At 41.1% G+C, this 27,614-nt stretch overlaps 1 protein-coding gene and 1 long non-coding RNA gene across 2 annotated transcripts; one reads left to right on the top strand and one right to left on the bottom strand.

Annotated features, from left to right (window-relative positions):
- Nucleotides 1-6,895: 6,895 nt before the first annotated feature.
- LOC147314323 (uncharacterized) lies at nucleotides 6,896-8,731 on the bottom strand. The gene is made up of 3 exons (XR_015124645.1): nucleotides 8,673-8,731; nucleotides 8,407-8,508; nucleotides 6,896-7,467 (listed from the first exon to the last, which is right to left on the bottom strand). It is a non-coding gene; the product is annotated as an uncharacterized LOC147314323 (long non-coding RNA).
- Nucleotides 8,732-13,860: 5,129 nt separating this feature from the next.
- LOC147314322 (beta-secretase 2-like) lies at nucleotides 13,861-25,997 on the top strand. Its single transcript, XM_086261166.1, has 9 exons — nucleotides 13,861-14,574; nucleotides 18,692-18,780; nucleotides 18,912-19,128; nucleotides 20,840-20,971; nucleotides 21,491-21,625; nucleotides 21,938-22,039; nucleotides 22,540-22,689; nucleotides 22,788-22,956; nucleotides 24,247-25,997. Exons 1-9 carry the CDS (start codon nucleotides 14,281-14,283, stop codon nucleotides 24,486-24,488), a joined length of 1,530 nt encoding a protein of 509 aa, XP_086117292.1. The 5' UTR covers nucleotides 13,861-14,280; the 3' UTR covers nucleotides 24,489-25,997.
- The last annotated feature ends 1,617 nt before the right edge of the window (nucleotides 25,998-27,614 follow it).

Raw genomic sequence — 27,614 nt, 5'->3', positions numbered from 1 at the left:
AGTGCTGGGAAGTAACGGAATACATGTGCCAACGTTACGTATTTAAAATACAAAATATGAGTAACTGTATTTCGTTACAGTTACTGTTAAAAAAGGTGATAATTAGAATACAGTTTGATAAAATAAATGGACTACACGGCCGTCTTTTCCTGTTTTATATGTTAGGCTATCCCCTCTCTACTTTTGGTAACTCCAAACAAAACACGAAATAAGAGGCTCTAATGTAAGCATCCTGTTAATGTTGGTGGCGTCAGTTACACAATGACCTGGAGCCAGCACAACAGCAGTGCACGGGCAGGAATGCATTTCTTACTTGGAACTACTGTGACCGTTCAATGCCAGCAACCAAGATGCTCTCAGCTCAAAAGACTCCAACTCCAACCCTTAAGAAACATCTGGAAGTAAGTTCTTTTTTAAAAAAAAACTAACGTTAGCCTACTGCAACTAGCTTGTTTTAGTTGTGGTAGCTACCTGGGTTATGTCCCATTTCAGTATCTTCAATGTACTATTGCTGTGTGATTTATTACTATTACTGAAGGCCACTCGCCATCGAGCTAATATTGTTAGCTGCCGTTAGCTGAGGTTAGTTTATAGACTGCAGAATGTTAGACTAAAGCTAGCTAACAATGTTAGCTAGCGTGGCGAGTAGCCTTCAGTAATAGTAATATAGTAATAAATCACACAATAGTACATTATGTAGTTGTAAAACTATGACAATATATTAAGTAATCCAAAGTATTCAGAATACGTTACTAACATTGAGTAACTTAACGGAATATGTTACAAAATACATTTTGGGGCATGTATTCTGTAATCTGTAGTGGAATACATTTTAAAAGTAACCTTCCCAACACTGTAGGTAACAATACGCAGTATGCTTCTGTAGCCAGTGTAATTTCCCCATAATCTACATCCAGTCAAGCTCTTTCTGTGATTAACTGAAACATACTCCAATGGTGTTAAAAATTCTCACACCAAAATATCAACACTGACAGGAAGTGGCATATTCTTCTTTAGCTACGTTTCCTCCATTCAGCACCTTCCACACACGTGCAAACACACACACACACAACCCCGGCTGTCCCTCTGGTCAACCCTGTCCCTGGCGTGTGTGCAGACAGGCCGGGTAATCCCTCAGGATGGGGTCTCTTGTTTTGACAACGCCTGTGAAGCCCAGCGTCTCTTACAACAAAACACAGACTGGCCTATCATCAGCAAAATGTCAGCCTTCAGCTCACTCCTTTCGCCACCCAAAGGAGGATCAGGTTGCCTTTACACTATGTGACCCATTAACTCAGAATAGAAACATTCTCAGCACCGGTATAATGATCCCTTTTGTTTGCTAAGACAATGACATTGATAAGAGACAAGCCATGCTCGTGGCTCCTTATACAACTGTGTATAAGGTTACAGAGTGGCCAGAGTAGTTCAAGCTGCTATATGTTTACAATCTAGTAGTTCCCCTTGGGATGAACACGATACCTGCGGGTCAATCAGCATTAGGACACATGCACACTCTTTAAATTAGGGCAGAACTGCTATAACCTGGGAATGTGCCAGCTGCATGAAAGGCATCAGGGTTTGGAAGTCAACATGTCAAAGGAACTATGAGTTTATATGATACAGAAGCTTTTTAAAACTGGATACTTAAATTATGTAAATCGCACGTAATACGTAATTATTTAAATTTTCTGTTTTTATGTATTGTTACTGATATATGAACCTATCTCCAAAAGACAATCTTGAAGCATCGCTATGCTATGTTATTATCAGCTGCGTGGTTCGTTTTAAGATGTGTGGGTGAAATTCTAGTATTTTATTTGGGATGTTACTCAGCTCTAATCAGCAGCTATCTGTGTCCGTGTGACGCATCCATACAGTTTATGGATGTAGCTTGCTAACTAAGTAAGCAATTATCACCAGGTGTTCCAGGTGAGTTAGAATGATCCAGAATGGTGTTCTAGCACCTTTCGTTAATGAGAAATGAAATTGTGAAGGCAGATTCATGCATTCTACTGTCAAATGAGTTTTTTTTTTTGTGTGCTGAGATACTTGCTCACTATGAAGAAGATAAGTCATTTTATTCGTTCTCATCCGTGCAGTCCATTCATGGTACAGATATAAATAAAGTTGCAGCTGTAGCATTTAGCTAGTGCTGCGGTAGAGGTCAGATAATCAGTCATACTGTTTGCGTATCGGTGAATTTTAAATGCAACTTGCAAATACCTCAACACATATAATATTTCTGGGTGATTTACAGCTTTTTGTATTTTTCCGGAGTGAGGTTAATGCGCAACACTGAGAGATGGAGAACGAAGTACGAAAGGAAAGAAAAGAGAGAAAGGTGAGAGCGTTTGGTGGCATTTGATCATTTTTAACATAGACATAGTTTTTAAAAATGTTGAAAACTGGACATTTAAATTGTATATGTGATGTTGTAATGCATTTTTAAACTTTTTCTTTTTATGAGTTTTGAAATCAGGTAGTGGAGGTATATATATATTGTGTGTTTCTGAGTTACATTTTTGCAAAACATCTTGCAAAGAAATGTGAAGAATGCTAATGTTCTGTTATTTAGGAATTGCATGAAAATGCCAGACAGTTTAGTGCGTGCTGTGCTGGATATTTTGCAGTGTTGTGACGAAGTTTGCAGCAGTGCACTGTGTTGTCCTGGTGCTGAGCTGTTGTTGTGTTCAGCGTCATCATTAGATCAAGAGTAGCAGGCACCGTTTTACATTTAAGGTGAGGATACTGATTAGTTTCATTTAGTGAATGAATAATACTAGTGTTATAGTATCTCTGGCTGGAAATCAGCCATGTAGCACACTTCAGTTGTTAAATCCAGAAGAGCATCAAAAAAATCTACTGGAGCTGACAAAACAAGTTATTTTCGACAATTTATTTCTAATGAATTCTACACCGCTACAGCAGATCTTAGTGGTCCTTCACATGCTAACCTGAGCATTTTTAACCCCCTATTACTACCAATAACCTATTGCTATACCAATTTATAGTCAAGTATTTAGTTTATGAATTTGATTGACAGATATTTCTTTTTTGGAGGATTAATTTTCTTCTAAAGTAGGACAAGATCTATAAATACCATATGAAACCATGAAACAGGGGATATAGCTAACCTACTACTGTTAATTTACAAAATAATTTTATCAGCACTTTTAAAGCGCAGTCTTTAAACAGATTACTCAAACTGTGGATTGGATTGTATGATTGTATGTATTCACCTGTGAACTCTACATGTGCTTTAAGTGTAGTTTGTTATCTGAGAGCAGAGGCTATCCCTTGGCCCATATTTCCACTCAGCGTCTGCTTGCTCGATGCCTTTGTTCCCTTCCTACTGCAAACTCTCAAAAACCTGACTATTCTTTTATTCGTTTTTCTTAATTGCTAATTCAGATTTAGGCCCTAACTTCAGTCACACACAGCAGATGTTACAGGATTTCAGAGGCAGTAATAATGAGCCAAATTCCCCAAATTATGCGTTTTAACCTAAGTGTGCTGCAACTGACAGCTGAGTGCGCTGCAGCGTATGAAAGCACAGACAAGTCGACAAAACACACGCAAAGTGAGAAAACACCTTTACTAATTTGATAATACACACAGAGCAATTAGGGAAAAAACATGCTTCAATGTGAGAAAACACAATGAAATTCAGACAGACATGTTTCCAGGGGACACTAAAAAGTGACGTACACGCTTGGAAGCGTTTGTTGTTGCTGTGGTGAATAATAAAGTTAATGAAGTCGTCTGTTCAACTGTGCTGTGAGAAAATGAGCTGCTTTTTTTTCAGACCACATTTTTCAGATATCGACTGTTAACCCTGCAAGCGTTTCAGGGTCACGTGCTTAAGACTTCGCTTCGACTCTGCAAAACGGACCACAGCACACACAGCAACCTTTTCCCGTCTCCTCCTCAATTCGTAATACAAACACCCCAGCCTGCTACAGCAACCCCAGACAGTTTTCCATTGGTTAGCCCCAAGACACAGAGGAGCATATCTGTAGCCAACCTTGACGTGCTAAACTAGGACGCTGAAGGGGACAGAAATGGGAGGAGAGAGCAGGAGAGTAAGCGAGGGGAGGGGAGGGGAGAGGAGTGGAAGGGGGAACCTAATGAAAACCTGCTGGAGGAGTGGCAGAAATAAGGAAGTGAGGATGGAGAGCTGAGAGGGTTATGGCAAAGAGGGGGACGGAGAAAGGAGCAGTGGAGAGGGAAGGGAGTGAAGGTGGAGAGTGTGAGTAAAGGGAGGGAGAGAATAGGGTGGATGATTTTTTTTTTGGTGATTTGTACTCCGGCTGCATATGTGCCTGGTCTCCATCTCCTCCATTCTCTGCTTCAAAACTGGAAAAATCAATACACCCACAGTCTAGTGTATCCCCACAAGAACTGGATCATTAAAAATATATAATCAAACGCCCGCTCGTCATTTTTCATCACCATTACCATCATCACGTATCTGAAGAGCGCACAGATACCAGTATATCACCAACATGGTTGTAACAATTTAATAACCCAATCAATGGCCTTCTAATTATTTCAGTGCCACAGTTAATTGTCCAGTTAAAGCAGTCCTTCAGCCTCGACTCGCGCAGAGAATGGCACACGGAGACAGGCTGCTTGTTAACAAATGCACACAGCAGAACCGAAGCTGGGCTGTTGTAATAAGAATATCTGACTTCTCAATTTCACAACTCAATCCAACTCAGGGTCGCAGTGTTGCCTAGTAACGATGGCACACTACTGACCTTATCTACGTGGTCATAAAAATGTATGAAGAAGCCCCCCCCTCACGCCTTCAACCTCCTCCCCGCCAGCCTTCGCTTAGTCCTTCCTATAACCACACAACAACCTCAGAGCTCTTATCTCCCCTCTTTTACGAGTAGCAAGTAGCCAGGGGCCGAGCATCCTCTACACTCCCCCTAACCCTGCCGGGGCAGCTCTGCGGTGGGTATTCTCTGCCCAGGAGCTCCTGTCTCTTTTTATACAGAAAGGGGGGTGAGGAACATGAAAACACTTGAGCCTTCACAAAAACACAATGCGCTTGTTTCTGTGCACACTACATGCATGCAGAACACAACAGATACAACGCTGGTGGGCGTGAAGTGGGAGGCTGGAAGGATGCAGATTGCATGCTATGAAACTGATAGATAGCTGTAAGAACAGAGGGACACAGTCAAGCGCAAAGGAGACTGAATACCGCACTGCAAGGTGAGTCGGTGCACCAGCCTTCATAATAATATTCTTTCAGAGTGGATTTTCTCTTCAGCCTGCAGTGGGGGGGAAACAAGAGTGTGATATAAGTGTGGAAGAGTGTGAGAAAATGTGTTTAGTGGGAACAGAAATACAGTATCAGCACCACAAATATAGTTTATTGATGAAAGCAATTTGCCAGTGAGAGATGAGATGCATCTGATCTCTATCCGCTTGTGAGCCCCGAGAGCCGGGTTCAGCTTTTCTAATTGGGTATCGCCTTGGAGACGCCCATCCTAATTAGGAGACAAACTCCAGGTGTTGCACCTGACATCACCTCTGAAAGTCACAGAGGGAGTGTGACACATACTGTATAAACACACACATCTGCTCCATCTGCTGGCTTTACAATTAACGCAGCCAGGCCGGAATATGTCGAAATTCCCGCAGCAAACTTAAAACGGACAAGGGGAAGGTCTTTTTTATTCGGCTATGGAGGCAGACCATCGAAGTAATTGTTCTTTGTTTTTATTTATTATTTTTTTTCGGGGGGGGGGCACAAGCAAACCTTTATGCTCATGTCTCACCTGAAAGCGATGGCATCTATGGGCAGATTGGAATGGATGGTTACAGATTTCATGCACTATGATAAAATTCCCTGTTAAATTACAGTGAAGTGCTGGAGCTAGATCTGCTAGCATGAAACTGTATACAATATATAAGCTGTGCAGTATGATACTGTCAGCTGTGCGATTGCCATTTCTTTTTTTAATTTAGTGTTCTTCCTCTAATCTCCATAAACAGTATATGACTGTAAAATATAGTGAAGCATTGAATAACTGCAACATTAAAAACATGGTAACAACCGCTGAGGTTCCCTGTGTGTCCTCGTTCACACTGAATTATTGTATTCCCTTTCTAAATTATGACATAAGGTGAGCAATTCCCATTGTCTTTAACTGCACAGTCATAATCCTGCTTTATACAACATTTTGACAGCCACCCTGAAGATGAACTCTGGGTATGTGGATGGATGTGACTAATCATTTGAGCTCTCATAACTGAAACAACCACCACAACACAATTAACGTTGTAAACATCCACATTCCTGCGAGTGCTGGCAGGCCTCTCATTTCTGATTTGAGCTGAAAAATCTACATAGTTCAGATTGCACACTACCTTTCTTGTTTCTCTGAGGTATCAGTATGGGATTCAGCTGTATTCACCAAGACTGCTCACTACTGCGCAGAATTTCCTGTATTTACAGTGTGTGGTGAATAGAGTGAATGATTATAAGAAGAACCACTTCATTAAAGAGATCCCACTAGAGAGGAGAACCCCAACAGCATCTCAGTAATGAGGATGTCCACAGCCTCCCACTGCAGTCCAGCCCACAACTACAGCAACATCTGCTCTGTGGCACCCAACACATCAGGTGGGATCCGCTCTGTTTGAACAAACACAGGAGGCATATGTATGCATATGTACGAGTTAGAGTAACTAGGGAGACTGGTGAGGGTATGAGTAGTGCCTTGAGGCGAGGAGCAGAAGGGTGGCAGGGTTTCTGACATGCTGTGGACTGTTTAGACGCAAGCCTCTATGACTCATCTACGTGTCACTAATGCTTTTCCTATGAATGAACAAACAGATACACTGTGGAGAGGCATCGCTATCACCACAGGGGGAAGAGTAAGTGTGAGTAGCCTGTGAGACTAGGATGAGACACCCTTAAGGCAAGGCAAGGCAAGGCAAGTTTATTTGTATAGCACAATTCAACAACAAGGTGATTCAAAGTGCTTTACAGAGACATTAGAAACAAGAACAAATAAAAAGCATGATTTAAAATTGAATAAAACAAGCAAATAAACTAACTAACTAGTTAACAAACAAACAAACAAACAAACAACAGTATATAAAATCAAAACAGATAAAATCAGAACAGTAGATAAAATCAGTAGTTAAATGTAAGTTTTGAAATTTAAGCTTAAAGTTAAGCTTAGTCATACTCCCGCCTGTCTGAGGAGCTAGAGTTGCTGTACAGTTACAAGTAATCGATCTAAAAAAAATGAAACAGATCAAAACCAGCTGTCTTTTATATGGCTGGAATCATACAGTGTGGTGCCAGTGGATGAGCCGTGATGTATCCATGCACCTGTTGTCTGGCACGTCCCTCTCATCTTATGTAGACTCTCCTCATTTGGGCTCATCTCCTGCAGCAGCAGCTGTGAATATGTGCACCTTGTTAGGCGGTTGACAGTTCTGGCAGAAGGAGAGACGGGGAAGTAGCTTGTTATGAAGAACAGGCTAACTATATGTCAATCTCTGCCGTGCAGAGAAGAAACAAAAACAAAGATGTGCAAAAAAATCCTTTTAATCTCAGCCTAAATTAATTCTTAAAGCAAGCTACGTTGTATTTATTTAAATATTTGAGTCCACTAAACTAAAAGCTAATTGACCCCAGCCATTTTTTTTTGCTAATACACTGCACTGCTGATTAGATACCAAAAAATGAGATTTGCCTGAGAAACATGTGGACAGCCTGATTATGATGATCTGCCCCACTGTGATCCCCATTTACCGCTCATCCAGCTCAATCATATCTGTGCTGTAATTACACTGCATTCAAAATGCTAGCAGATTCAGCAAACCTCTGAGCAGCATTATACACTTACAGTGATTGGGCTGTCTGCAGGCCTGATTATTATAGCCCTGCGTGATGCTTTAAAAAAAATAAAAAGGATGAGAGCTGGGGTCACCGAGAAAGCAGCAGAGCTAATTCGGGACTTCACAGCACAATATTTATTTCTATGATCAACCTGTTTGATAGACCTGCTTATGCTTTAAAATAATGCACTGTGTCAAATTAGACTGGTAAGAGTAAGAACAAGTGTTCAGATGATATTTTGTGCAGTGTTAACATTTTTACAACATCCTATACTTTCTTACACTGTGGCAGCCGATAGCCAGTAATCTTTGGAAATATTCATTTATTTGATCTTCAAATAGTTTCATTTAAGCTTCTAAACACGTTTTATGCTGCATTGATTTCTTAACAAAAGGAGAACTCACTCATTCACACTCACTTATGTCAAAATTGCCAAAATCCCAAGTTAATTATTAAATCAAACATGTACAATTTTGAAACCCTGTAAAAACAGAAAGCACTTTTTTAATTCCACATGGTTACCATCTACTTACTTTCTTTTTAGATGACTGTGCACTAAATATATTTTCACCTGCTGGTCAGGTAAAATCAGACATTTACATATCTGATGTCAGGCTCGAGGAAAGTTTGACTGCCTGTAAAAAAAAGAAAAGAAAAAAAACCCCAGTGAGTTTAAAGCAGATTAATCAATAAGAAAAACATAATTTGCTATAATATAATTTACTTTAGAGAACAAAACTATGAGAATTTAATAAATATATATTAAATTCATCGTGGTAATTAGTTGGCATAATGTTACATTTAGATGTGCATCTGTGCTTAGACGTCGATGTTTGTTGTTGAGGCTGAGGAGGAGGGCTTGCATTTGAGACAATGTGGAGCAGTCTCCTCCTCTCATCAGCTGTAATGATCAGAGCTGTGAGGATTAAGTACCGATGTCCCAGTAAAGGAGCTTTGCAATGCCAAATGTAGGACCACTGGCTCCCCTAAGCTGTCTAATTTGCTCATCCACCAGATGCTACAGCTCTCCTAGATTGGATTAAAGGCACAAAAAGGGTGTTGAGCGCCTTGTTGTGGGCAAAAGTGGAACTGCAGGGAGAGGCTTTAGGACCAGATTAGAAACATTGAATTGGATATAAGACAGGCACATTATTAAAAATACACTTTATAAAAGTCATGAATGGGTATTTTGTCGTAATTTACATTCTTTGATGAATCACTTTTGGTCTTTTTTACCAATGAGTCTTTATCTGATGGAACCTGATCTCTACGAAACCGAAGATTAAATAAAAGGAATCTTTTCCATTAGATCTGTTTGATCTGATCATCATTACAACTCTTTAGCTAAAACTTTTCAGTTGTAATTGGTACACTTTTTAACGTGTTTACAAATTTACAAGTATATGGTGGCTTTAAATGACATAAAGCTCCACTTCTCATTAGAAGACTTCATAAACAAAACCAGGTAGAGAGCCCTAAAAAGTTGTTAAACTCTTCAGTCAAAGGATATATAACATACCTCCTGATTTTCTGCATTAAGGGGTTAGTAGGCTACCAGACAAATGATGCATTAAAGCTTCGTCCTGTTTTTAAAACTCTCAGGGTAAGGAAATACCCCAAGATCCAGGGAAGAAGAAATAGGAATTGTGCTTAAATGGGTCATTCACAAGACCCAGTGCATGACAAGCAGTCCACCGGAAAGATAAATTTTTGTGGTCACAGTAGTTTCCCACATTATTAAGGCTAATATAACTATAGCGATTAACTTCAATGAGGGTGTGAGACAAGCATGGGTGGGGGACAGGGAAAAGAGCCGAACATGTGACACTACTGTGCACTCATGAGGTATTCAGTGTGAGACACTGGTTGTCTGTGTGTGGAAACAGGCAGCATGGAGAAGACCTGTGACAGCGATCTTGCCTTCCTTTCTTACTCTTTCTCCCCATACGCTGTCAGTGCCGAACCGAAGCCGTCTCAGCTGAAACATGCACGTAAAGCTTTCCAACTTGGGGAATGAAGTCATGCAAAGTTGAAATGCATACACAAAAGTTTTGTTCCCTAATACTGTAGTGAACAGTTCACAAGTTGGTGGGTGGATATATATCAAATTATAACTTGTTTGACAAAGACAGTTTCTGTAGTTTTCCATGTGTACGCCACCATCATGGGTTTTAAACCAATATTAAGTCTTTGCGAGGGCAGACTTTCAGCTTTATTTAAAAGTTGTTGGGTTTTTTTCAGCAGTTTTTATACACTTTCCCCCATTGTAATGGGGACAAACACAATTGGACATTTGATCGACGGGCAGTTTCATTGCCAATTGGGGCCTGTTCCCTCGTTATTTCATGACAAATGAAGTAGACATAATGCTCCACGTTTACCCAAAGTATTCACTCACCCATCCAAATCATTCAGTCCAGGTGTTCCAATCACTTCCATGGCCACAGGTGTGCAAAATCGAGCACTTAGGCATGCAGACAGCTTCCAGCGCGGTACCGTGATTGGATGCCACCTGTGCATCAAGTCCAGTTGTGAAATTTCCTCAGTACTAAATATTCCACAGTCAACTATTGGTGGTATTTTAACCACTAAAAGCAAAAGTAATAGGCCACATAAAATCAGAGGGTGGGGTCAGCAGATGCTGAGGTGCATAGTACACAGACGTTTCTGCAGAGTCAATCACTACAGACATTTAAACTTGTGTTCTTTAGAATAAATCAAGAACAGTGCATAGAGAGCTTGATGGAATGGATTTTCATGGTCAAGGAGCTGCATTCGAGTCTTACATCATTAAGTCCAATGCAAAGTGTGGAATGCAACAGTGTAGAGCACCCCACCACTGGACTCAGATCAGTAGACACTGGCAATCTGACGGACAAGCATGGGTTTAGCCATTGCCAGGAGAACGGTAGTCATCTAACATGGATGAGAGAGCTTGGTGTGGAAGAGTTTCAAAGCCATTATAGCTGCAAATGGTAGGCTGACATTATATTAAACGCTATGGATGAAGAATGGGACATGGCTCAATTTCATATATGTGTGAAGGTAGAAGATGAAACACTTTTGTAATATAGTGCATCTGAACATGATTCAAGTGTTGGATTTGTGTTTCATAGCTTTTAATTGTAATTTAAAATATGGGAAGCCATCATTAGCCTGCAAAAAACAAACAAACCCTAAAACCTAAGAGAGATAGGAAGAACTTCAGGATTGGCCAAATCAACAGTAAGGTTCATCTTAAAAAGAACGAATGCATTGAGTAGCTCAGCAACACTACAAGGCCTGAAAGACCACAGAAGAAAAATAAAGTGAATGATAGGATTATTTCAATGCTTAAGAAAACATCTAACCAATAGGACTTGAAGAGGCAGGCGTCTCAACCAACCAAGAGATGCCCTCGTGAACGTAAATACAGAGAGTTTGCATGGTGCAAACCACTGGTTACACTCAGAACAAGATTATACACATAGCATACTTGGAGTGTGGTGTGCTAATAAAAGATACTGGACATGTTACCATTTATTCAGAGGCTTATAACCACAAATCATTTTGACCATTTTCTCAAGTGTGGTGTTAAAAATACAAAAATAACTAGACATCATGGGTTTTCCAATGCACAAGGCTGAGTACTTACAGGTATTTTTATTGTAGACTTTCAGATATACACATAAGTTGAACAATGGAATTAAGACTTCTAGTGAAAGCCTAGTTTCAGCGTCCTAAATACTGGTATAACTTGAACCGAGTCATCTTTGTAGAATATCTTCACAAAGCCCTTACAAACATGGGTGGAGCAATAAACGAAGATATAAAAATGATGCTGTAAATTCAGACATTACCGACAAGACATTTTATAATAAACCTTTCCATAACTAGGCAGAGGCTCAAGCTGCTGGGAGGAAACAAGAATAGTGTCTTACACAATTAATTTGAACACATAAGACCTTAAAACTCGCAATGACCAACATATCAAAAACTCAATCCATATTCAAAAACAAGGCTTCAGTCTTTGGCCTAAATGCGCCTATTGCTCCCCGAGCAGGCAGTGAGCCACAGTTGTGTCTAATGGGTGAAGGTCCGACCACCAGGAACTCACCAACATCACCTCCACTAGGCCTGGCTCCAGGGTGGTGCTCCAGTATCCCATCCCTGGTAAGGTAACTGGGTCTCTGTTGCTCCCTACCTATAACCCATTTACCTTGGGAGACCCTACCAAGGGGAAGTTACCTTTGTAACTCCATGGGTTACTCAGGCACCAACTCATAACATAGCAGTATCTGCATGGGGGGGAGAGAGACGAGAGTTTGTTTTGAAATCCAGGAAAGCAGTGGAGTCTAATACAAACGTGCATTAGGATTCACCACAAAGATTACTGAAAATTATAAGCATCTTGTGACCCTTCACACCTTCTCAGAGGTCTGTAACACAAAGGATTTATTTTAGCCCTGATTCCCAGTGTTATGAGGGTTACACTTTATTGTTTCATTACCATAATGACTTATTCTGCAGATCCAGCTGCTTCATGTAGGTCATGTTTGAGTCACGAGAAACATGCATGAAACCACCTACAGGCCAGTTTTTCAGAGAACGGTATTATACCTCCTGGGAGATCCCTCAGATATCAGTGTGCAGACACCATAAGGGTCCAGTTGTTAGAATCTAAAGTTAGTGTGTCCCTGATGGAGCGCGGTGAGGAAAGGAGATTTTTATTTCTTGCATTTTTCTCCTCCTTTGAAAGCAATATCCTTATAAGCCACCTCCTTACTCACCACTAAACAGTTTAACACAGCTGATGTTGCAGCTGAAACTATGTAGCTTGCATGCCATGAGAAAAAAAAACACAATTTAAAAGAACATAAACCTGTAATTCTTCTTAGGCCTTAGTCTTACTCACCAGACTAAGGCGAGTACTATGCTTTAGCAAATAGTTGGGTTTAAATGGACTAATACTTAGAGCACTGTTCCAGTTAAACACATTCATAAAGTGTTGATTACCAAAGGAAAGCTTAAATACTGTATTACACTGCTGTATTACACGGCTGAATGGCTCGTATTCATGCTTGGGAAAGCTTACAGTTTCTCATCCAGGTGATAACCACAATGGTGTAACATTAGGGTAAGTGAACCAGGTTGTAGTACAGGCCCCAGGTGACAGGGACAAACACATAACAAGAAGCTAACCCACATACACTACGTTGAACTAATATGTAAAGTTAACCTTTGTTAAGACACATTTAATTACATAACTGGACACCAGGAGCCAAGATACAGGGCACAGGTGTTTTATACTCTGGCCATGATGAGGAAGTTGGTTAGGGGAGGAATCAGAACTGAGGCTGTGTTAACTAATACTAGTCACTACATAAATGTGGAGCTGCACAGCAATCCCAATAACAGGATTTAAAGGGTGTTTAAAATTGGAAAAAAGACACCACAATAACATTTTAAAAGTAGATATATAGATAGATAGATAGATAGATAGATAGATAGATAGATAGATAGATAGATAGATAGATAGATAGATTACCACAAAAAGACAACAAAAGGTTTCGGGTAGATGACAGAAAAAACAATTTATTCTGATCACATAAGTGAAGCAAAATCTTTGGAGCAGTGTGGGGAAATCTAATTACAGTCTTTTAAAAATGGGCACATGCCCCCCAGTGCTATCAGTCCGGTTTACAGCAGTCCAAGTTGTGGAAGGAAGTCATGCATCGTGGAATCACATCACTCAGCCTGATACCAGGAGTAAAGGATGTGGTAAAAACCTACAGCTCGGCAACTGCGCCTTCAAAATAAACCACTATTCGACTGGCTTTGAATTAGATGAGACACAAATGTCTTTACATCTGTCTAATAATAAACCCCTATTAGAGTCGCTATGAATTAAGAGAGACAGAAAACCTTTTGGAGTTGTCTTATCTGGTGTAAAATACAAATCTGGCAAACCAAACACTGCGAATAAGGGAGCGACTGAAAGTAGCTTTTAGAAATGCAAAAATTGCATAAATCCCATTCATAATTTATCTAACTTTACCTAGCGTGTTAAACGCCTGTTTTGTGTGGCCGTTACAACAGTTACGTGTGCTTTAACTTGAAAGCAACTGCCGGAAGTTGAGTCTTCTGTTTGGGCTAGCTTGGCGCCGTCGTAAGAGTAGATGGAGGTGAAATTTCTCGCTGGAAATCGATCGACAGCGGACAGTTCAGTGTCACTCACACCGCGGAAGCATGTCACCATGTACGGTGTCTTTTTGACGATGAAGCGGGATCGTTTCCATGATGGCGACCGCAGTACGGGCCAGTGTGAAAACTTGAGGAGAAAAGTTTGAGCACGGAACAGGAGTCTTTTTCTGAGACTTTCTCTGTTGTTACTGGCGTGATAAAAAACAAAACAACAAAAAACTAACATGGCATACTCAACTTTCGTTTCGTTTGTGGCATTTGCTTTGAGTTTGTACTTCGGCGTGTCCTATTGTTACTTTTCCATACCGCTGAAAATATACCCAGGGAAGTACAACGTCTCATCGGATGTGAATTTGACGTCTCTTCGGAGAGTAGCGTTAAAGTCTGATGGAAGCGGTCTCTCTCTGGCCTCTGATCCCACCGGTACCGTGAACTTTCTGGACATGGTGAATAATTTGCAAGGAGACTCTGGGAGAGGCTACTACATAGAAATGTCAATCGGTACTCCTGGTCAAAAGGTAATGTAGCTCCTGAGCTCCTGTCTGTTTTAACTCTTTTTTACGTTTCTCATTTAGACTTAAACGCACCACTTGTGTCAGCTTTCCACTTTAATCACTGTATTTGCGCTGTGTTGTGTGTGTTGTGTGTTTTTGTGTTTATTTGTTTTTTCCTGGATGCATTTGTAGTGTGTTTACTGTGTATGTGTGAATAGGGGCTGGTCCATCCACCATGTGATCCAGTGGTCAGAAGGTGGGCTGGGTGTGTTTGTTTTGACTCAGGGCCATGGATACCCATCTATACAGCACTGTGTATTTAAATATGCTTTTAAATGTCTGTGTAGGTCATCTTGAACGTTTGAAAAAATAAGGCAACAGACTAGATCTCTATTACCCAAGAGGCTCCTTCATTTCTTAAAAAAAAAAAAAGAAAGAAAGAAAGAAAGAAGTCAGGTATTTAATCCCCAGTGGAGGGTTGCCCCCTTTGGAAGTGGTCCTCAGGGTCCCTGATCCACTTGGTCATGCGAGTCGTCACATGAGTCAAGGTGGGAAGGGTGAAACTACTGTGAGACTTCACCCCACCACATCTTGTGACCTGTTGAGGTCACCTGATGCAAGGTGTGAGTGGAGATGAAGCCTTCATCGTAGGTGGACGATAGCTGGTGTCGTAAGCCACCACCAATGTTCAATCACTGACTCGTTTAACAGCCATATTTTTTTTTTCAAGCTATTAAGTCTATACTTCAAAATATGAGGTTTAAATTTACCCCTGCAGCAGAGGGTCATGGGAAGATAAGTATGTCTAGTACATTCTTACTTTTAGGCTCGCCTGGGACCACGGAGGAAGGATAATATAGCTGTGAGGGTGCTTCAGCCTCATTATAGCCTAGGGGTCTGTAGACTAAACCCCCACCACCAACACCAACACTCTTTCTCTGGCTCACATGCACTCACATGATGCTGCCTGCGAGGACCAGTGTTTCTTAGCAGGCAGCTGACAGGGATTACCAGGATCCCAGGCAGCAGAGAGCACCCCGAGAGTTGTACAAAATAGCACTTGCTCTACAGCAGGGATATTCGTTGGCTGCTATTCTTTTGGTTGCAGAACTTGGAAATGCGTACGTGTAATTTATTAGAACGTCATTTTTATACTGCTTGTTATGTAAAGCGCCTAACAAGATCATATTAATAATTGAGGAGGACTAAATCTGGGTGAGCTGGAGCTCCCGTCACTATTAAAAATACATGAGGCTTTAAGGGTGGCAGCGATTTGCCTTTGTGTTGTAAAGTAGTTGTCTTTGAATTGGAGCTTAAAGCAAAGGTGAATTATCTCATTAGTAAGTTGACCTGTTGCCCCGGGGCATCTCGAGTTAAACAGATCAGAGCTTTTAAGACTCTTGGGCAGCACATCTCAGTCTCTCAGGCTCACAGAGGCTTATCTGCGCTACCTGCCATGTCGCTGAGGATAACATTGCAGCACTTGCCAGAGTACACTTCCCACACTTCCTTATTATCAAGTCACAGTGCTTAATGACTTTTGTCCTAATAGAAAAGAACACTTTATAGTGTTCCCCAAAGAAGAAAATTCCCCTTTACCCTTATTACTTATCATTATTCAACAGGTAAATGTATAACAACAGATTATCAATCATAAAAGTCAGTCAGTTAAGCAAATGTCATCAATGCATTAGCACTGGAACTAAGATTACTATTCAGTTATATTCAGCATATTGGTATTTTAAATATGTTTCTCTATTGGGAGGAGTATGTATGTGTCAGTGGTGGCTCACCTTTACAAAACATTAAATCAGAAAGGGCGCAGTCTTTATGGTGTCTTTTTATTACAGCTGTGTGTTTCCTACTTTGTCAGGAAACTTTCTGTGCAGAGAACATTCACAGAAAGTTAATGACATGTTTAGGGGTTTGGCTATTGCCATTTAGTTTTTTGTTTCTTTGTTTTTTGTTGAATTGTTCACATTTGTGTGAGATTATGGAGATTATGGAGTGTTTTTTTAAGGCTAGCTCGCTTAATCGCAGAATGGATCCATATTGCTGCATCAAGCATTAAAACCACCTGAAAGCTGAACTTGATACAGATACCTGCTAAACAGCCATTTTTATTATTTGTTCGCGTTTAAAGTCGTTCTTGCACAATTTCCAGGATGTTAATATTACGGATGTGTGAACATAATTGTAGGCTCAGACTTCTTTAATTGGTTTATGATGCACAGTAAAGATAGAGGAAGCTTCACCTCTTGATCTTCTAGTCTTTTAGTGAAACCTTGCCAGCAGAGAGCCATCTGCTTTGGTTCAGATTGTTTATGCGGTGGCAAAATGTCGTGTAACTCGATACTATTGAGTTATACTCTCAATATTATTCTAACTAGATGATGATGTGATTACAGGGCCGCGGTGTTCAATGAGGCACTATTCAAATCAGCCACTAATTGCGGCGTCTGTTAGCATGTGGCACACACAGGCTGAGTGTTGGCTGGAGAGCCTCACATCTGCTAATTGGTACAAACAGGTAGCAGATGCACGCTGCCTCCATGGAGCTACCGCCAATTAGACAGCGAACGCTCAACTGCAGACTGCCTCAGCAGGGGAAGAGACTTGCCTGAAGCTCTGAAGCTTGACAAAGGGAGGATAGTGTGACTAGTAAAAAGATAGGTGGTGTGGGGATAAGGAGCTGCCCTTGCTTTCCCTTCTCGCTATTCTCCTTCACCACAGGATATCAGAATTTTCCAGTCAGGCCTGTTTGACTGGTTCAGGCCTTGTGTGAGTGGCCTGCTGCCATCTGCTAAGGTGGCAGAGGAGTTTTGGATGGCACAGTGACAGTGGTGGGACAGGAGCCAGCGCAATGAGGAGGAACTGATAAGCCCGGCTCAACAGGGGTTTCCCATGGCTGAGTGAACCAGTCGATAACATGTGGTTGATAATTACAGACCTGCTTTCATAAAGGCCAAATGAACCTGAGCATGCCGGTGGGATGTCGGCTACAAGGAAATGAGTAAGAAAGTTTGCGCTCATAAGCAAACAGTGTAGCGTAATGGTCAACAATGGTCAACAAGCGTTTATCTGAAATGTAATTTAAGTAAACTATTGCCCGCTGTTGTGGTGCGCCTTAATGTAAAGGCAAACGCAACGAGGCGACAGTCGATCAGTTGTTGAAACCGCTGTTTACATTTGAACATGTCTAATGAGCTGCTCAGTTTTCATAGATTGCCACGAGTCTTTGTTGCTGATTCATCAGGTGGCGTCGGGGCATTAGGTTTATGACCCCCGCCTCGGTGGCGAATGCTTGCCAGCGAGTGTTAACATGGCCACAGCTGAAACATGAAGGTGACAGAAGTCTGCTGTTTATTTGTTCCTGTTCATTGACTCGATGCCTGGAAGACAACTTGATCTCAAGTGCTGTTAACTCGTCCCCACTGTTCACATGACACATACCAAACAACTGGTTAGGTCATACAGTCATGAAAGCAGCTTGAGGCTGTCGTGTTTGACTCTCAGATCACACATTCAGTGAACACTTACGTCCGAGGTGCATTGTTAATGACGAAGACCTTTCACACCAGTTTGTCCAACACTAGAACTGAACCAAAAGTAGTGCCGTTGCAACTTCATGTGTATCATTTCCTCTCGTGTGTGCTGCTAAAATAATGTTTACAGACGTTATTAAAAATGTGTAATTAATTTTAGCTGCAACCAAGCTGCGTTTTCTTCCTCCAGAGAAAATGTCCATTTACGGTTCTATATGAATCTTTCAGATGGGCACGAAACGCCCCTAAAAGAGATATAACCTTCTTTATGTTCGGCTATTTTTATGGCCCATTTCCCTCTCATTGTTTCCTTGAGAACTGTTGTGTAATTTACCTTTTGTGTTTTCATGCTGTGGAGAAATTTCTCGCATCTATCTTTCTCCCTTCTCCTCTAATCATATCTGCAAACAAACTTTAATGTCTTTTTAAAGCTTAAAGGCTTGTGAATGCATCCCACTGTGCTTAGCTGTCATTCTTTTCTTTTTTTTCTTTTTTTCTTTTTTACCATGTGATTCTGGGGCCATGTAAGTGGGGGGAGGGGGGGTAACAGATAGCTGGAGTGATTGTTAAAACAAACTGTGCCTTCTGTTTTCCAGCTGAACATCCTGGTGGATACGGGTAGCAGTAACTTTGCCGTGGCTGCAGCTCCACACCAATTTATTACTCATTACTTCAACACTGCACTGTGAGTGGCTGGAATACTGCCTGCTTGCATTTTGTAATAACTGTAGTATAACATAGTAAATACATTCAGTTTTTGTTATATATAGCTTTGTAACTGTTTACATATTCTGTTTTCTTTTCTCCTGCTTTTAGTTCCAGTACCTACCGTTCAACCGGTCGCACTGTAGCTGTAAGGTACACCCAAGGCAACTGGGAAGGTGAGCTGGGAATAGACAGCGTCTCTATTCCCAGAGGCCCAAACGGGACCATCAACATCAACATCGCCGCCATCCTGTCTTCTGATGGCTTCTTCCTCCCTGGGATCAACTGGCAAGGCATCCTGGGATTGGCCTATCCTGTGCTGGCACGGGTACGGGAGATACTCATTTACAAGTTTGCGTAAAGTTATTAAGCAAAGTCATTGATTTCTGCCCAGTGTGACATTAACTAGTAAGAAGCTGTTTTACACTCTAATGAAAACAAAGACGACACTCAAAGGACAGACGTTTTGGCGCACTCATATGTGAATTGTGAAAAAAATGGGGATTTGATTTATTTCATTTGTGTTCTGTTCAACCGTTTTCTTACACTTGTCCAATTCAGGGTTGTGGGGGCCTGGAGCCACTGTCATAGGGTGAAAGGCGTGGTATACTAGACAGATTGCCAGTCTATCACAGGATTAACAGAGAGACACATTCAGGTCTACAGCCATATAAAAATCGCCAGCTAACCTAACATGTATATCTTTGGACAGTGGGGAAAACAAAACAAAGTACCAGCCGGTGGATTTGAACCCAGGACCTTCTTGCTGTGAGGCAACAGTGCTACCAAAAGCACCACCGAAGTGACTATAAAAGCATTGATTACTAAAATAACATAAACTAATTATATTGAGTGAATCCTCAGAGCTTGTCCGGACAAGCAACGTCATTCTCACTTACATGCCTCCCACTCCTCACATCACATATCAAACACCCTTCCAATTTAGCAGTCTACTTAAGCTGCAAATCCTCTGACTGCTGCCCTGAGTCACTGCTGTTTTAACCCCTGGAACAGCCCCAGCATCCACCTGTGTTCTCCGTGGGATATTTGCTCCTTACTCGTCAATTTCTTGGTGTGTCATATTTGCAGAATGTCATTTTTGGAGCACAAACACCATACTCTGGTTGAATTCTGTTTCTGTATGAATCGTTGCAAAATGATTTGGCTAATTAAAGCGCTGTTTTCCATGTATGTGGAATTAAACACAAACCTAAGGATGAGAGCAGAAGGAGGAAGCAAAACCTGAGAAAATGTGAACATGCAGGTTTCACAAAGGGAATGTGACAGCATTGCATGGCTTCCTGCTCGCCTCCATTTCTGTTAAACCACTGAATAACTTTGCGGTCTAATCTTATCTGAATGTCGTCATCCACTTTTCACATGAAAGAAGAAAACTTGTTTGTGATATAATTACAGGAGTGTGTGTTTTTCTTATAAAATGATGGGGTGAGGTTATGTTGTTGCTGTATTTTGTCATCTCTTACTTCCATCTCCCCTTATACCATAGATGTGAATTAATCAGTTTTCTTTTTTCAAAAGAAGAGCTAAATCAAGGTGCTTTACCCAGTGTCAGCTTTTTTTAACAGATTAATCTCGTCTTAATGGAGCGTTAAAGACGTCAGCGCAAACTGCACAATACGTACCTTCATTCTGCGCTGACTGCAACAACCTTTGGGATCAAATGTCAGTGATTGTGGAGCCGATACGCTTACACTGACCACTTTGTGCTATTGGCGACTCCTGAGTGCTGAGGTTGAACTTTCTTCCAGGCTGTTTGTCATGCATGACATGGTGACACTGTGGAGGAAAACAGGAGTGAACATATCACAGTCCAAACTGATGATACACCGCTGTCACATAAAAACACATTTCAGCATTTCCATTCAATAGAGCTGATGTTTGAGGTGATTGATTTTCTACGATGTTGTGTGTGAAGCTTTTACAATCTATGTAGTTACACAAGCTAAAGGTATGAAACGCAAGTGTAAAGGTTTCACTCGATCAACATTATTTAACACCGTCTCGTGTGTCTCCACCAGCCTGACTCGTCCGTGGAGCCCTTCTTCAACTCCGTGGTGAGACAGCTGGGAATTCCTGACGTCTTTTCCCTCCAGATGTGTGGTGCTGGACTGTCAGCCGGCAGCGAAACAGACACTACGGGCGGCAGTCTTGTGAGTAGTCAGAAGTAACACCCCAAGGAGGAGTTTGATTAGATAAAAACATTGGTTTTAAACAGTCTTTATATTTTGGATCTCTGTCTGAGATTTTGATAGCTTGTGTGTGTGACCAGCACCTTTTTATAAACGTCATAGCTGATGTCCTTCATGTCACTGTGTTTCCACATTGGAAGGCCTTTCTACTTTGACTGGAGCTAATTAAGCTAAGATAGCATCCTGCTGAGAGCAAGTCTGTCGCCGTAATACTTTCGACCTTGGTGCCTCGCTCACCGCATCTCCATCATGTGACCCGCTGGTGCAGACAGATGGATAAGATGGCAGGGTATGTCAGAATTAGATCACTAAGTATCGGTATTTATCTGTCTTAAGAATCCTATTCCTATCAGGCTCTAATTTTAAGTTTAGTTAGATACTGAAGTGGTGAAGCTAAACAGATATGTAAACTGCAACTTAGCTGATTTACTGAGGCAAAAAAAATAAAAGGCAGTAATTCTGGTTATCTTCTTCTCTTAGATAATGGGTGGGGCTGAACCAAGTCTGTATCGAGGCTCAGTGTGGTACACCCCTATAATAGAAGAGTGGTACTACCAGGTGGAGGTGTTGAAGCTGGAGGTGGGAGACCAGAATCTGAATCTGGACTGCAGAGAGGTAAAACTTCACGGTCTGAATCGCTTCTCTCACTGTCTGATCCTAACTCCACACTGCACTATTTCAAAGTGAACTGTAACTTTGACTTGGAAGTTGACTCACAGCACTTGATTAACTTGCTGTGTCAAGGTTAAAACACTGAAATGTAAGAGAAGCTGAGTAGGAGTGCTGCAGAGCAGTGTAATCCAGTTTGTCTGCTTGTGAAAGAACTTCCTCATTTTATATTCTTTTGTTTGCTCAAGGTCTTCCATAGGAGTCCGTTGCAGCGATAACAAACCCTACCGCACGTCACTCTTTCTCTCTTTCTTTCAGTATAACATGGATAAAGCTATAGTCGACAGTGGGACGACTCTGCTGCGACTTCCTGTCAACGTCTTCAATGCATTGGTAGAAGCCATCATACGCAGCTCTCTGGTATGCTGCCTCCGCTCCACAGACAATGATGAAACATGTTATCAGAGCAAAGATATGCAGGGGAGAATAGCACACACTCACTGTTCAAGGACGTAGTAGCTTTAAGTGGAGGGATCGAGGGTTTTTTTTCCTGTTATAAAAATATATATGTGTGTGTGTGCGCGCGCGCTCCATGCCTTTGTTTATTTACCATTAGGCTTTGCACATTTCTCACCTTTTTGGAACTGCACACAAACAGTTCCCAAGGTTAATTTGAACTTGGAGGCAACATTTTCAATTAAAGCAGCCACATCCTTGCAGATGAATACAAAGTAGGAAAATGAAAGCAGAACATCAAAACTTGTTTTGGTGCTATGTTGACCTTCTTTTTCTGTCTTTATCCTTTTTATCCTTCGCACTGTCTCTTTTCTGTCTCTGTCAATTTCTTACTGTGACTGTCTTATTTTCTTTTTCTCTTTCCTCCTGTGTTTTTTTTTTTTTTGTTTTCGTTTTTAATTCAGATCGAGGAGTTTTCTTCAGGGTTCTGGGAAGGCACCAAGTTAGCATGTTGGATGAAGGGAGAGAACCCCTGGAGGTTTTTCCCTAAGCTGTCCATCTACCTGAGGGCCACGAACACCAGCGAGTCGTTCCGCGTCACCATTCTGCCTCAGGTGCCAGGCACATATATAATCATATAATCATTCCTTCTCTAGAGCTTCCATCAAACAAAGACAAACTCATCTCATCCTCATTTCTTGTCATCTCACAGCTTTACATCCAGCCAATCACGGACGTTGACGGCACGCTGGACTGCTTCCGTTTCGGGGTGTCGTCGTCAACAAATGGCATGGTGATCGGCGCCACTGTTATGGAAGGCTTCTGTGTAGTGTTTGATCGCACTCAGCGGAGACTGGGCTTCGCACTCAGCAGCTGTGCAGGTCAGGGTTCATACTGGTGCCACTTACTGCAGTTACATGTCTGTAAATATTTCGCTTTTTATGAGAAACTACAGCAGAAATCCTAAAGTACAGAGTAAACCAGACATCAGCTAATGATAACTTACTGACAGGCAAAGTCCTAAAGTCAGCCACTTTCAGGCTCCCTGACCAAGAGCTCAACACAGTGTCCTGTTCACTGAGATCTAAACGTCAAAGGTTAAGCCTTCAGTGGCACTTCCTCATAGTTCTGTGGAAAAATGAACTTTGGCCAAGCCTCCCTCCCTAATACTAAAGTACAAAGTTCATTTTTGTTGTGTACTGAGCAAACACTTTTGTAGGCTTAAGGTTGGAGGCTTGTGACAGCATTTAATGTCTAAGCAGGGCAGGTAAAATAAATAAGAAAGTTAAATGCCATTGTTTAAAAAAAAAATGATGCCTGAGCCCGTCATCGAAGACTACGAGCAGCAGTGTGCTTGATTAAAAAGCTGGGATAAAGTCTGGAGCCTGGCTGTTTAATGCTCTGCATGTGAGAACAAGAATTTCAAGACATCCTGAAGCCAATGTAAAGATTATAAAATAGGAGTGACGTGAGCTCGCTTGCTGCAATGTGTTAATGGTCTGTGTCATTTGGAGGCATGAAAGAGATCATTTATCTAAGCAGGTAAACAAGGCAATAATTGTGCATGAATAATTTCTTCCAGTTCCACCAAATTCAATTTAATTTTATTTTTATGGGCTAAATCACAACAACAGGAACCCTCAAAACGTTTTATATTGTAAGGTAAAGACTACAATAATACACCAAAAATCTCAGCAATCAGATGACCCCATTTGAGCAAGCTCTTGGTGACAGTGGCAAGGAAAAACTCCCCTTTAACAGGACGTAAACGTCAAGCAGAACCAGGAGGGCAGCCATCGGCCATGACCGGTCGGCCAAAGACACCATATTTAGCAATTTCTAAATGTTCCTTAAACGGGGAAAAACAGGAATGAAAAATAGATTTTGCACACTTTTAAAAGCAACAGTTGTTCAGTTAAATGTTTAAATGTTTAAAACGTTCATTTGCTCATTGTCAAGATAGCCTCAGCTAGCTCTCAGTCCAGCAAAAGTTCTCTTTACCTGTCTTTCCAGCTTTTCTCAAACATTAGCTCACAGTCACAGGTTAACTCTTTTTATTTGGCACTTGTTAAATTTGTATTGAATGAGGGCGTATGAGTGATGCTAACTTAATGCTGCTTTTTTGGTTTTATGAGATCATGTTATAAGACCTCTCTCATACGTCACTGCAGTGAGCGATGGGGTGGCTCTGTCAGAGATCGAGGGACCCTTCTCTGCAGCGGACGTGGCGGCCGACTGCTCTGGCGGCCCACTGAAGGAGCCTCTTGTGTGGATGATATCTTACGCCCTGATGGCAGTCTGCGTGTTGGCCCTCCTCATCCTGCTGCTCATGCTCATCCTGCCCTGCAGATGCGGAAACCGGAACGGTGAGATCACGGACGAGTCCTCGCTGGTACGACACCGCATCAAATGACTGAGAGGGCAAAGTAGAGCAAACCCGGGGAAGGGACAGTCGGACAGTGAGCAGAGCGCCTCCACGAGAGGCTGCACCGACCAATGACACTTGACTTAGGATTTTTAGACTGGACTCATCAGCTTGGCCCACAGAGGCAGTCGCACAGACAGATCAACTGCCTCTGAAGGGGAAAAATCCCCAGAACAATTCTTTAAAAAAAACAGCTGTTGGTGGTGAATTTGTATTTTCTTGTTGGTTTTTTTGTGGTCGTTGCCTTAATCCACCTACAGAGGCTGGTGGAGGCACTCAAATCATAACTGGGCTTGTTCTAATTAAAACTGCTAAAGGTATTCTGAGAAATCTAGAACTTCAATAACACTAGAAGATTAAAATTAAAATTTTTAAAGCAGTTAATAAGTATACACACACTAACCATCACAGCAGAAATCAAAGAACAGCTCAGCAGTGCAGACAATCACAGCACATCCAGAAGGAAGGATAATAACACTGATATCATCTCCATGCAAAAGGTGTTTTCTAGGTTTCTAAGCCTTATAAACCAAAAGTGCCTTTGTTTTTGGTTTTTTTGTTTGTTTGTTTGTTTGTTTGTTTTTTGGGGGGGGGGGGGGTTCAATCTAATGCCAACAACGGGATCTATTTCTTGGATCTATTTTGAAGTTTTCCACTCGTCTGTGGAGTCAAATGATTACCCAGAGATATTACATAAAAAATAAACTAATTAAAGTAAAGCTGCTCACTGGTAATAGGAAGAATATGAAAAGTTAGACTTGTGTTTACAGCGCCTGTAGTGCCTTTGTGGTCTCGGCTCTCTGCTAGAACAGTATCAGCAGTTTGGGACTTACTCTGCTGAATTGCACTTCCAAAGTCGATCAAAGTGTTATATAAAACGAAAGATCAATATTTCTCCTTCTGTAATGTAGTTTATTATTTTAATGTAGCTATACCCATTCTGTATACCCTCAGCTTTATATTTAAGTCTCTTTGAATGTGATTGTATCATCATCATCATTATTATTATTATTATTATTATTATTATTATTGTAATTAGAATTATTCCAGATCTTTGCTTTCTGAGACTAGAATTCAAAGGGTGTTTATACTGCACATTTTATACAAATCATATACAGAAACACTTCAGCATTGATTTCCTTTGTTACTTGTGAGCTTCAGTTAACGTTCTAGCAAAGCAGACATTCCTGTTAGCAGTAAAAAAGAGATAAAGAATCAACTTATTGAATGTCATTTTGCAGTCTGTTCGCACCAGTGAAATAAGGTCCAAACACAGTCCACAGAAGATGCTGCGCCACAGTTCAGCCTCATTCAGCTTCCTGTAATCTGACCCAAGCTGCACTAACATGTCTGAAAAAATGTCAATTTGTGAGACTGTTTCACTGAAAGCACACTTGAATCTAAAACTGCTCGCTTATTTATGAGTGTATTTTTTCTGTGCCAAAAATTGTAAACTGTGTTGTAAATAAAACAACTTGTGACAAATCAAAGACATAATCGTTTTTAAATCATTTTTATTTCTTTTTGGATGAGAAATACAACAAAATAAAACGTACTTAAATGTAGCTTATAATAGATAAAGTAATTTCAAAAAGTAACAAATTATGAAAAAGAAAATGGCAATAATTCAATGTAAGTTTTTCTCTGTATACGTGTCGGGTTGATACCTCTGTAAACAGAAGTACAATTCATCTGGTTGTGTTTGAACATTATCTGCATGTAAGTTGCTAATAGCAAATATTTTTATGCTAACACAAAAGGTCAAGATGAATATAATTACTTCATAATCATCACAATATTAGAGCTGTAACAGTTATTATCTTGATTAATGGTTAAATGTCTCTCAGTGTAGTCTTGAGCCGCTCTTCATTTCTGCTTAATTTGCCAAAACACGTGTAAACATAAATAGAAATACAGTAGATAAGGCAAAAACAGAGTTTGTACAATTCTAACAAGCTTGAAAGATGATGTATGTCACCACCTTTACCCGGTTTTAACACCGAGTAAAGACTAGGTTTTTCTTGCTGCATAAAACCTTTAACAAAAGGCTGTACTATATTTTCTAAAAAGCTGTGATTGCCTACAGCTGTTTTTCCTTTATTTAAGAAAAAAATAAGAAGCAGTGTCATTGTGGTATTTTAAAAAGCTGTGTCATCAGACTCATGCTCTGGCTTCCTCAAAGTACCTTGCTCAATTCATGACACAAATGTTGAGAACTACGAGTCAAATGTTCAATACAGCTTAATGTCACGGTCCTGGGTCGGGTCGACCCAGCATTTTGAGTTTCTTATGTTTTGGTTTATTTTTGCATTATGGATTGGTTATTCTCTGGTGATACTGTTTTGATTACAATTATATTCTGATTCTTTAGTTATCTGATGATGATGTTGATGACGATGATGATTATGTCTGGTTTAGGTTTTGTTATCTTGCCCTTATGTTTGGTCTAGGTTGCCTGTGCTTGGTCTTCTCTGCCCGTATGTCCCTCTGTTTGTCCATGACGTCATTATGCCTGTTTACGAGTCTGTTTCTGTCTGGCGTGTGCTTCCTGTCTTATTTTGTAGGTCTGTGTCCTTTGTCAGTGCGTTCAGCTTTGTGCTCTCCCTGTCTCGTCAGTGTAATCAACGTCAGCCGTGTCTCCCAGCTGTTTCCTCTTTGCTCCGTTCACCTCTTGTATTTAGTGTCTGTGTCTTCCCCTACTCGGTGTCGCATCGTTAACGTCTGTTCACCCTCACTTGCTGCGTGTTTAGGATTTCCAGTCCTCCTGCATCTCTGTTTAGAGTTTTGTTTGCTTTTGTGAGTTTTATTTTATCTTGATGTTCTGCTCCAGCAATAAAGCTGCATTTTCTGTCTAAACCTCGTGTCCTGAGAATCCTGCATTTTGGGTCCACCACTCCTGCCTGCCTGCCACACAGCCGACCATGACAGAACGATGCGACCATTTCCTGGACCCAGCGGATTCATCCCGGGAACATGACCTCTCCCGCATCCACCGCCTGATTGAGCGGGTCTCCCACACTAAGGACGCTAAGACTATGGCAGTTGGGATTAACGCTATAGAAGCGATCCTGGAGGGGAATCCTCATTTGCGCACACTAAAGGGATTTAGGGGCT

This window comes from Aulonocara sp. 'chitande type north' Nkhata Bay, linkage group LG14, assembly GCF_057382095.1.
Source record: "Aulonocara sp. 'chitande type north' Nkhata Bay isolate Kocher_YH1m ecotype deep benthic linkage group LG14, A_spYH_male_GT1.1, whole genome shotgun sequence".
In the NCBI taxonomy this organism is placed as follows: Eukaryota; Metazoa; Chordata; class Actinopteri; order Cichliformes; family Cichlidae; genus Aulonocara; species Aulonocara sp. 'chitande type north' Nkhata Bay.
Note: the sequence above shows the minus strand (reverse complement) of the source record. Positions and strands in the feature narration are given on the sequence as shown.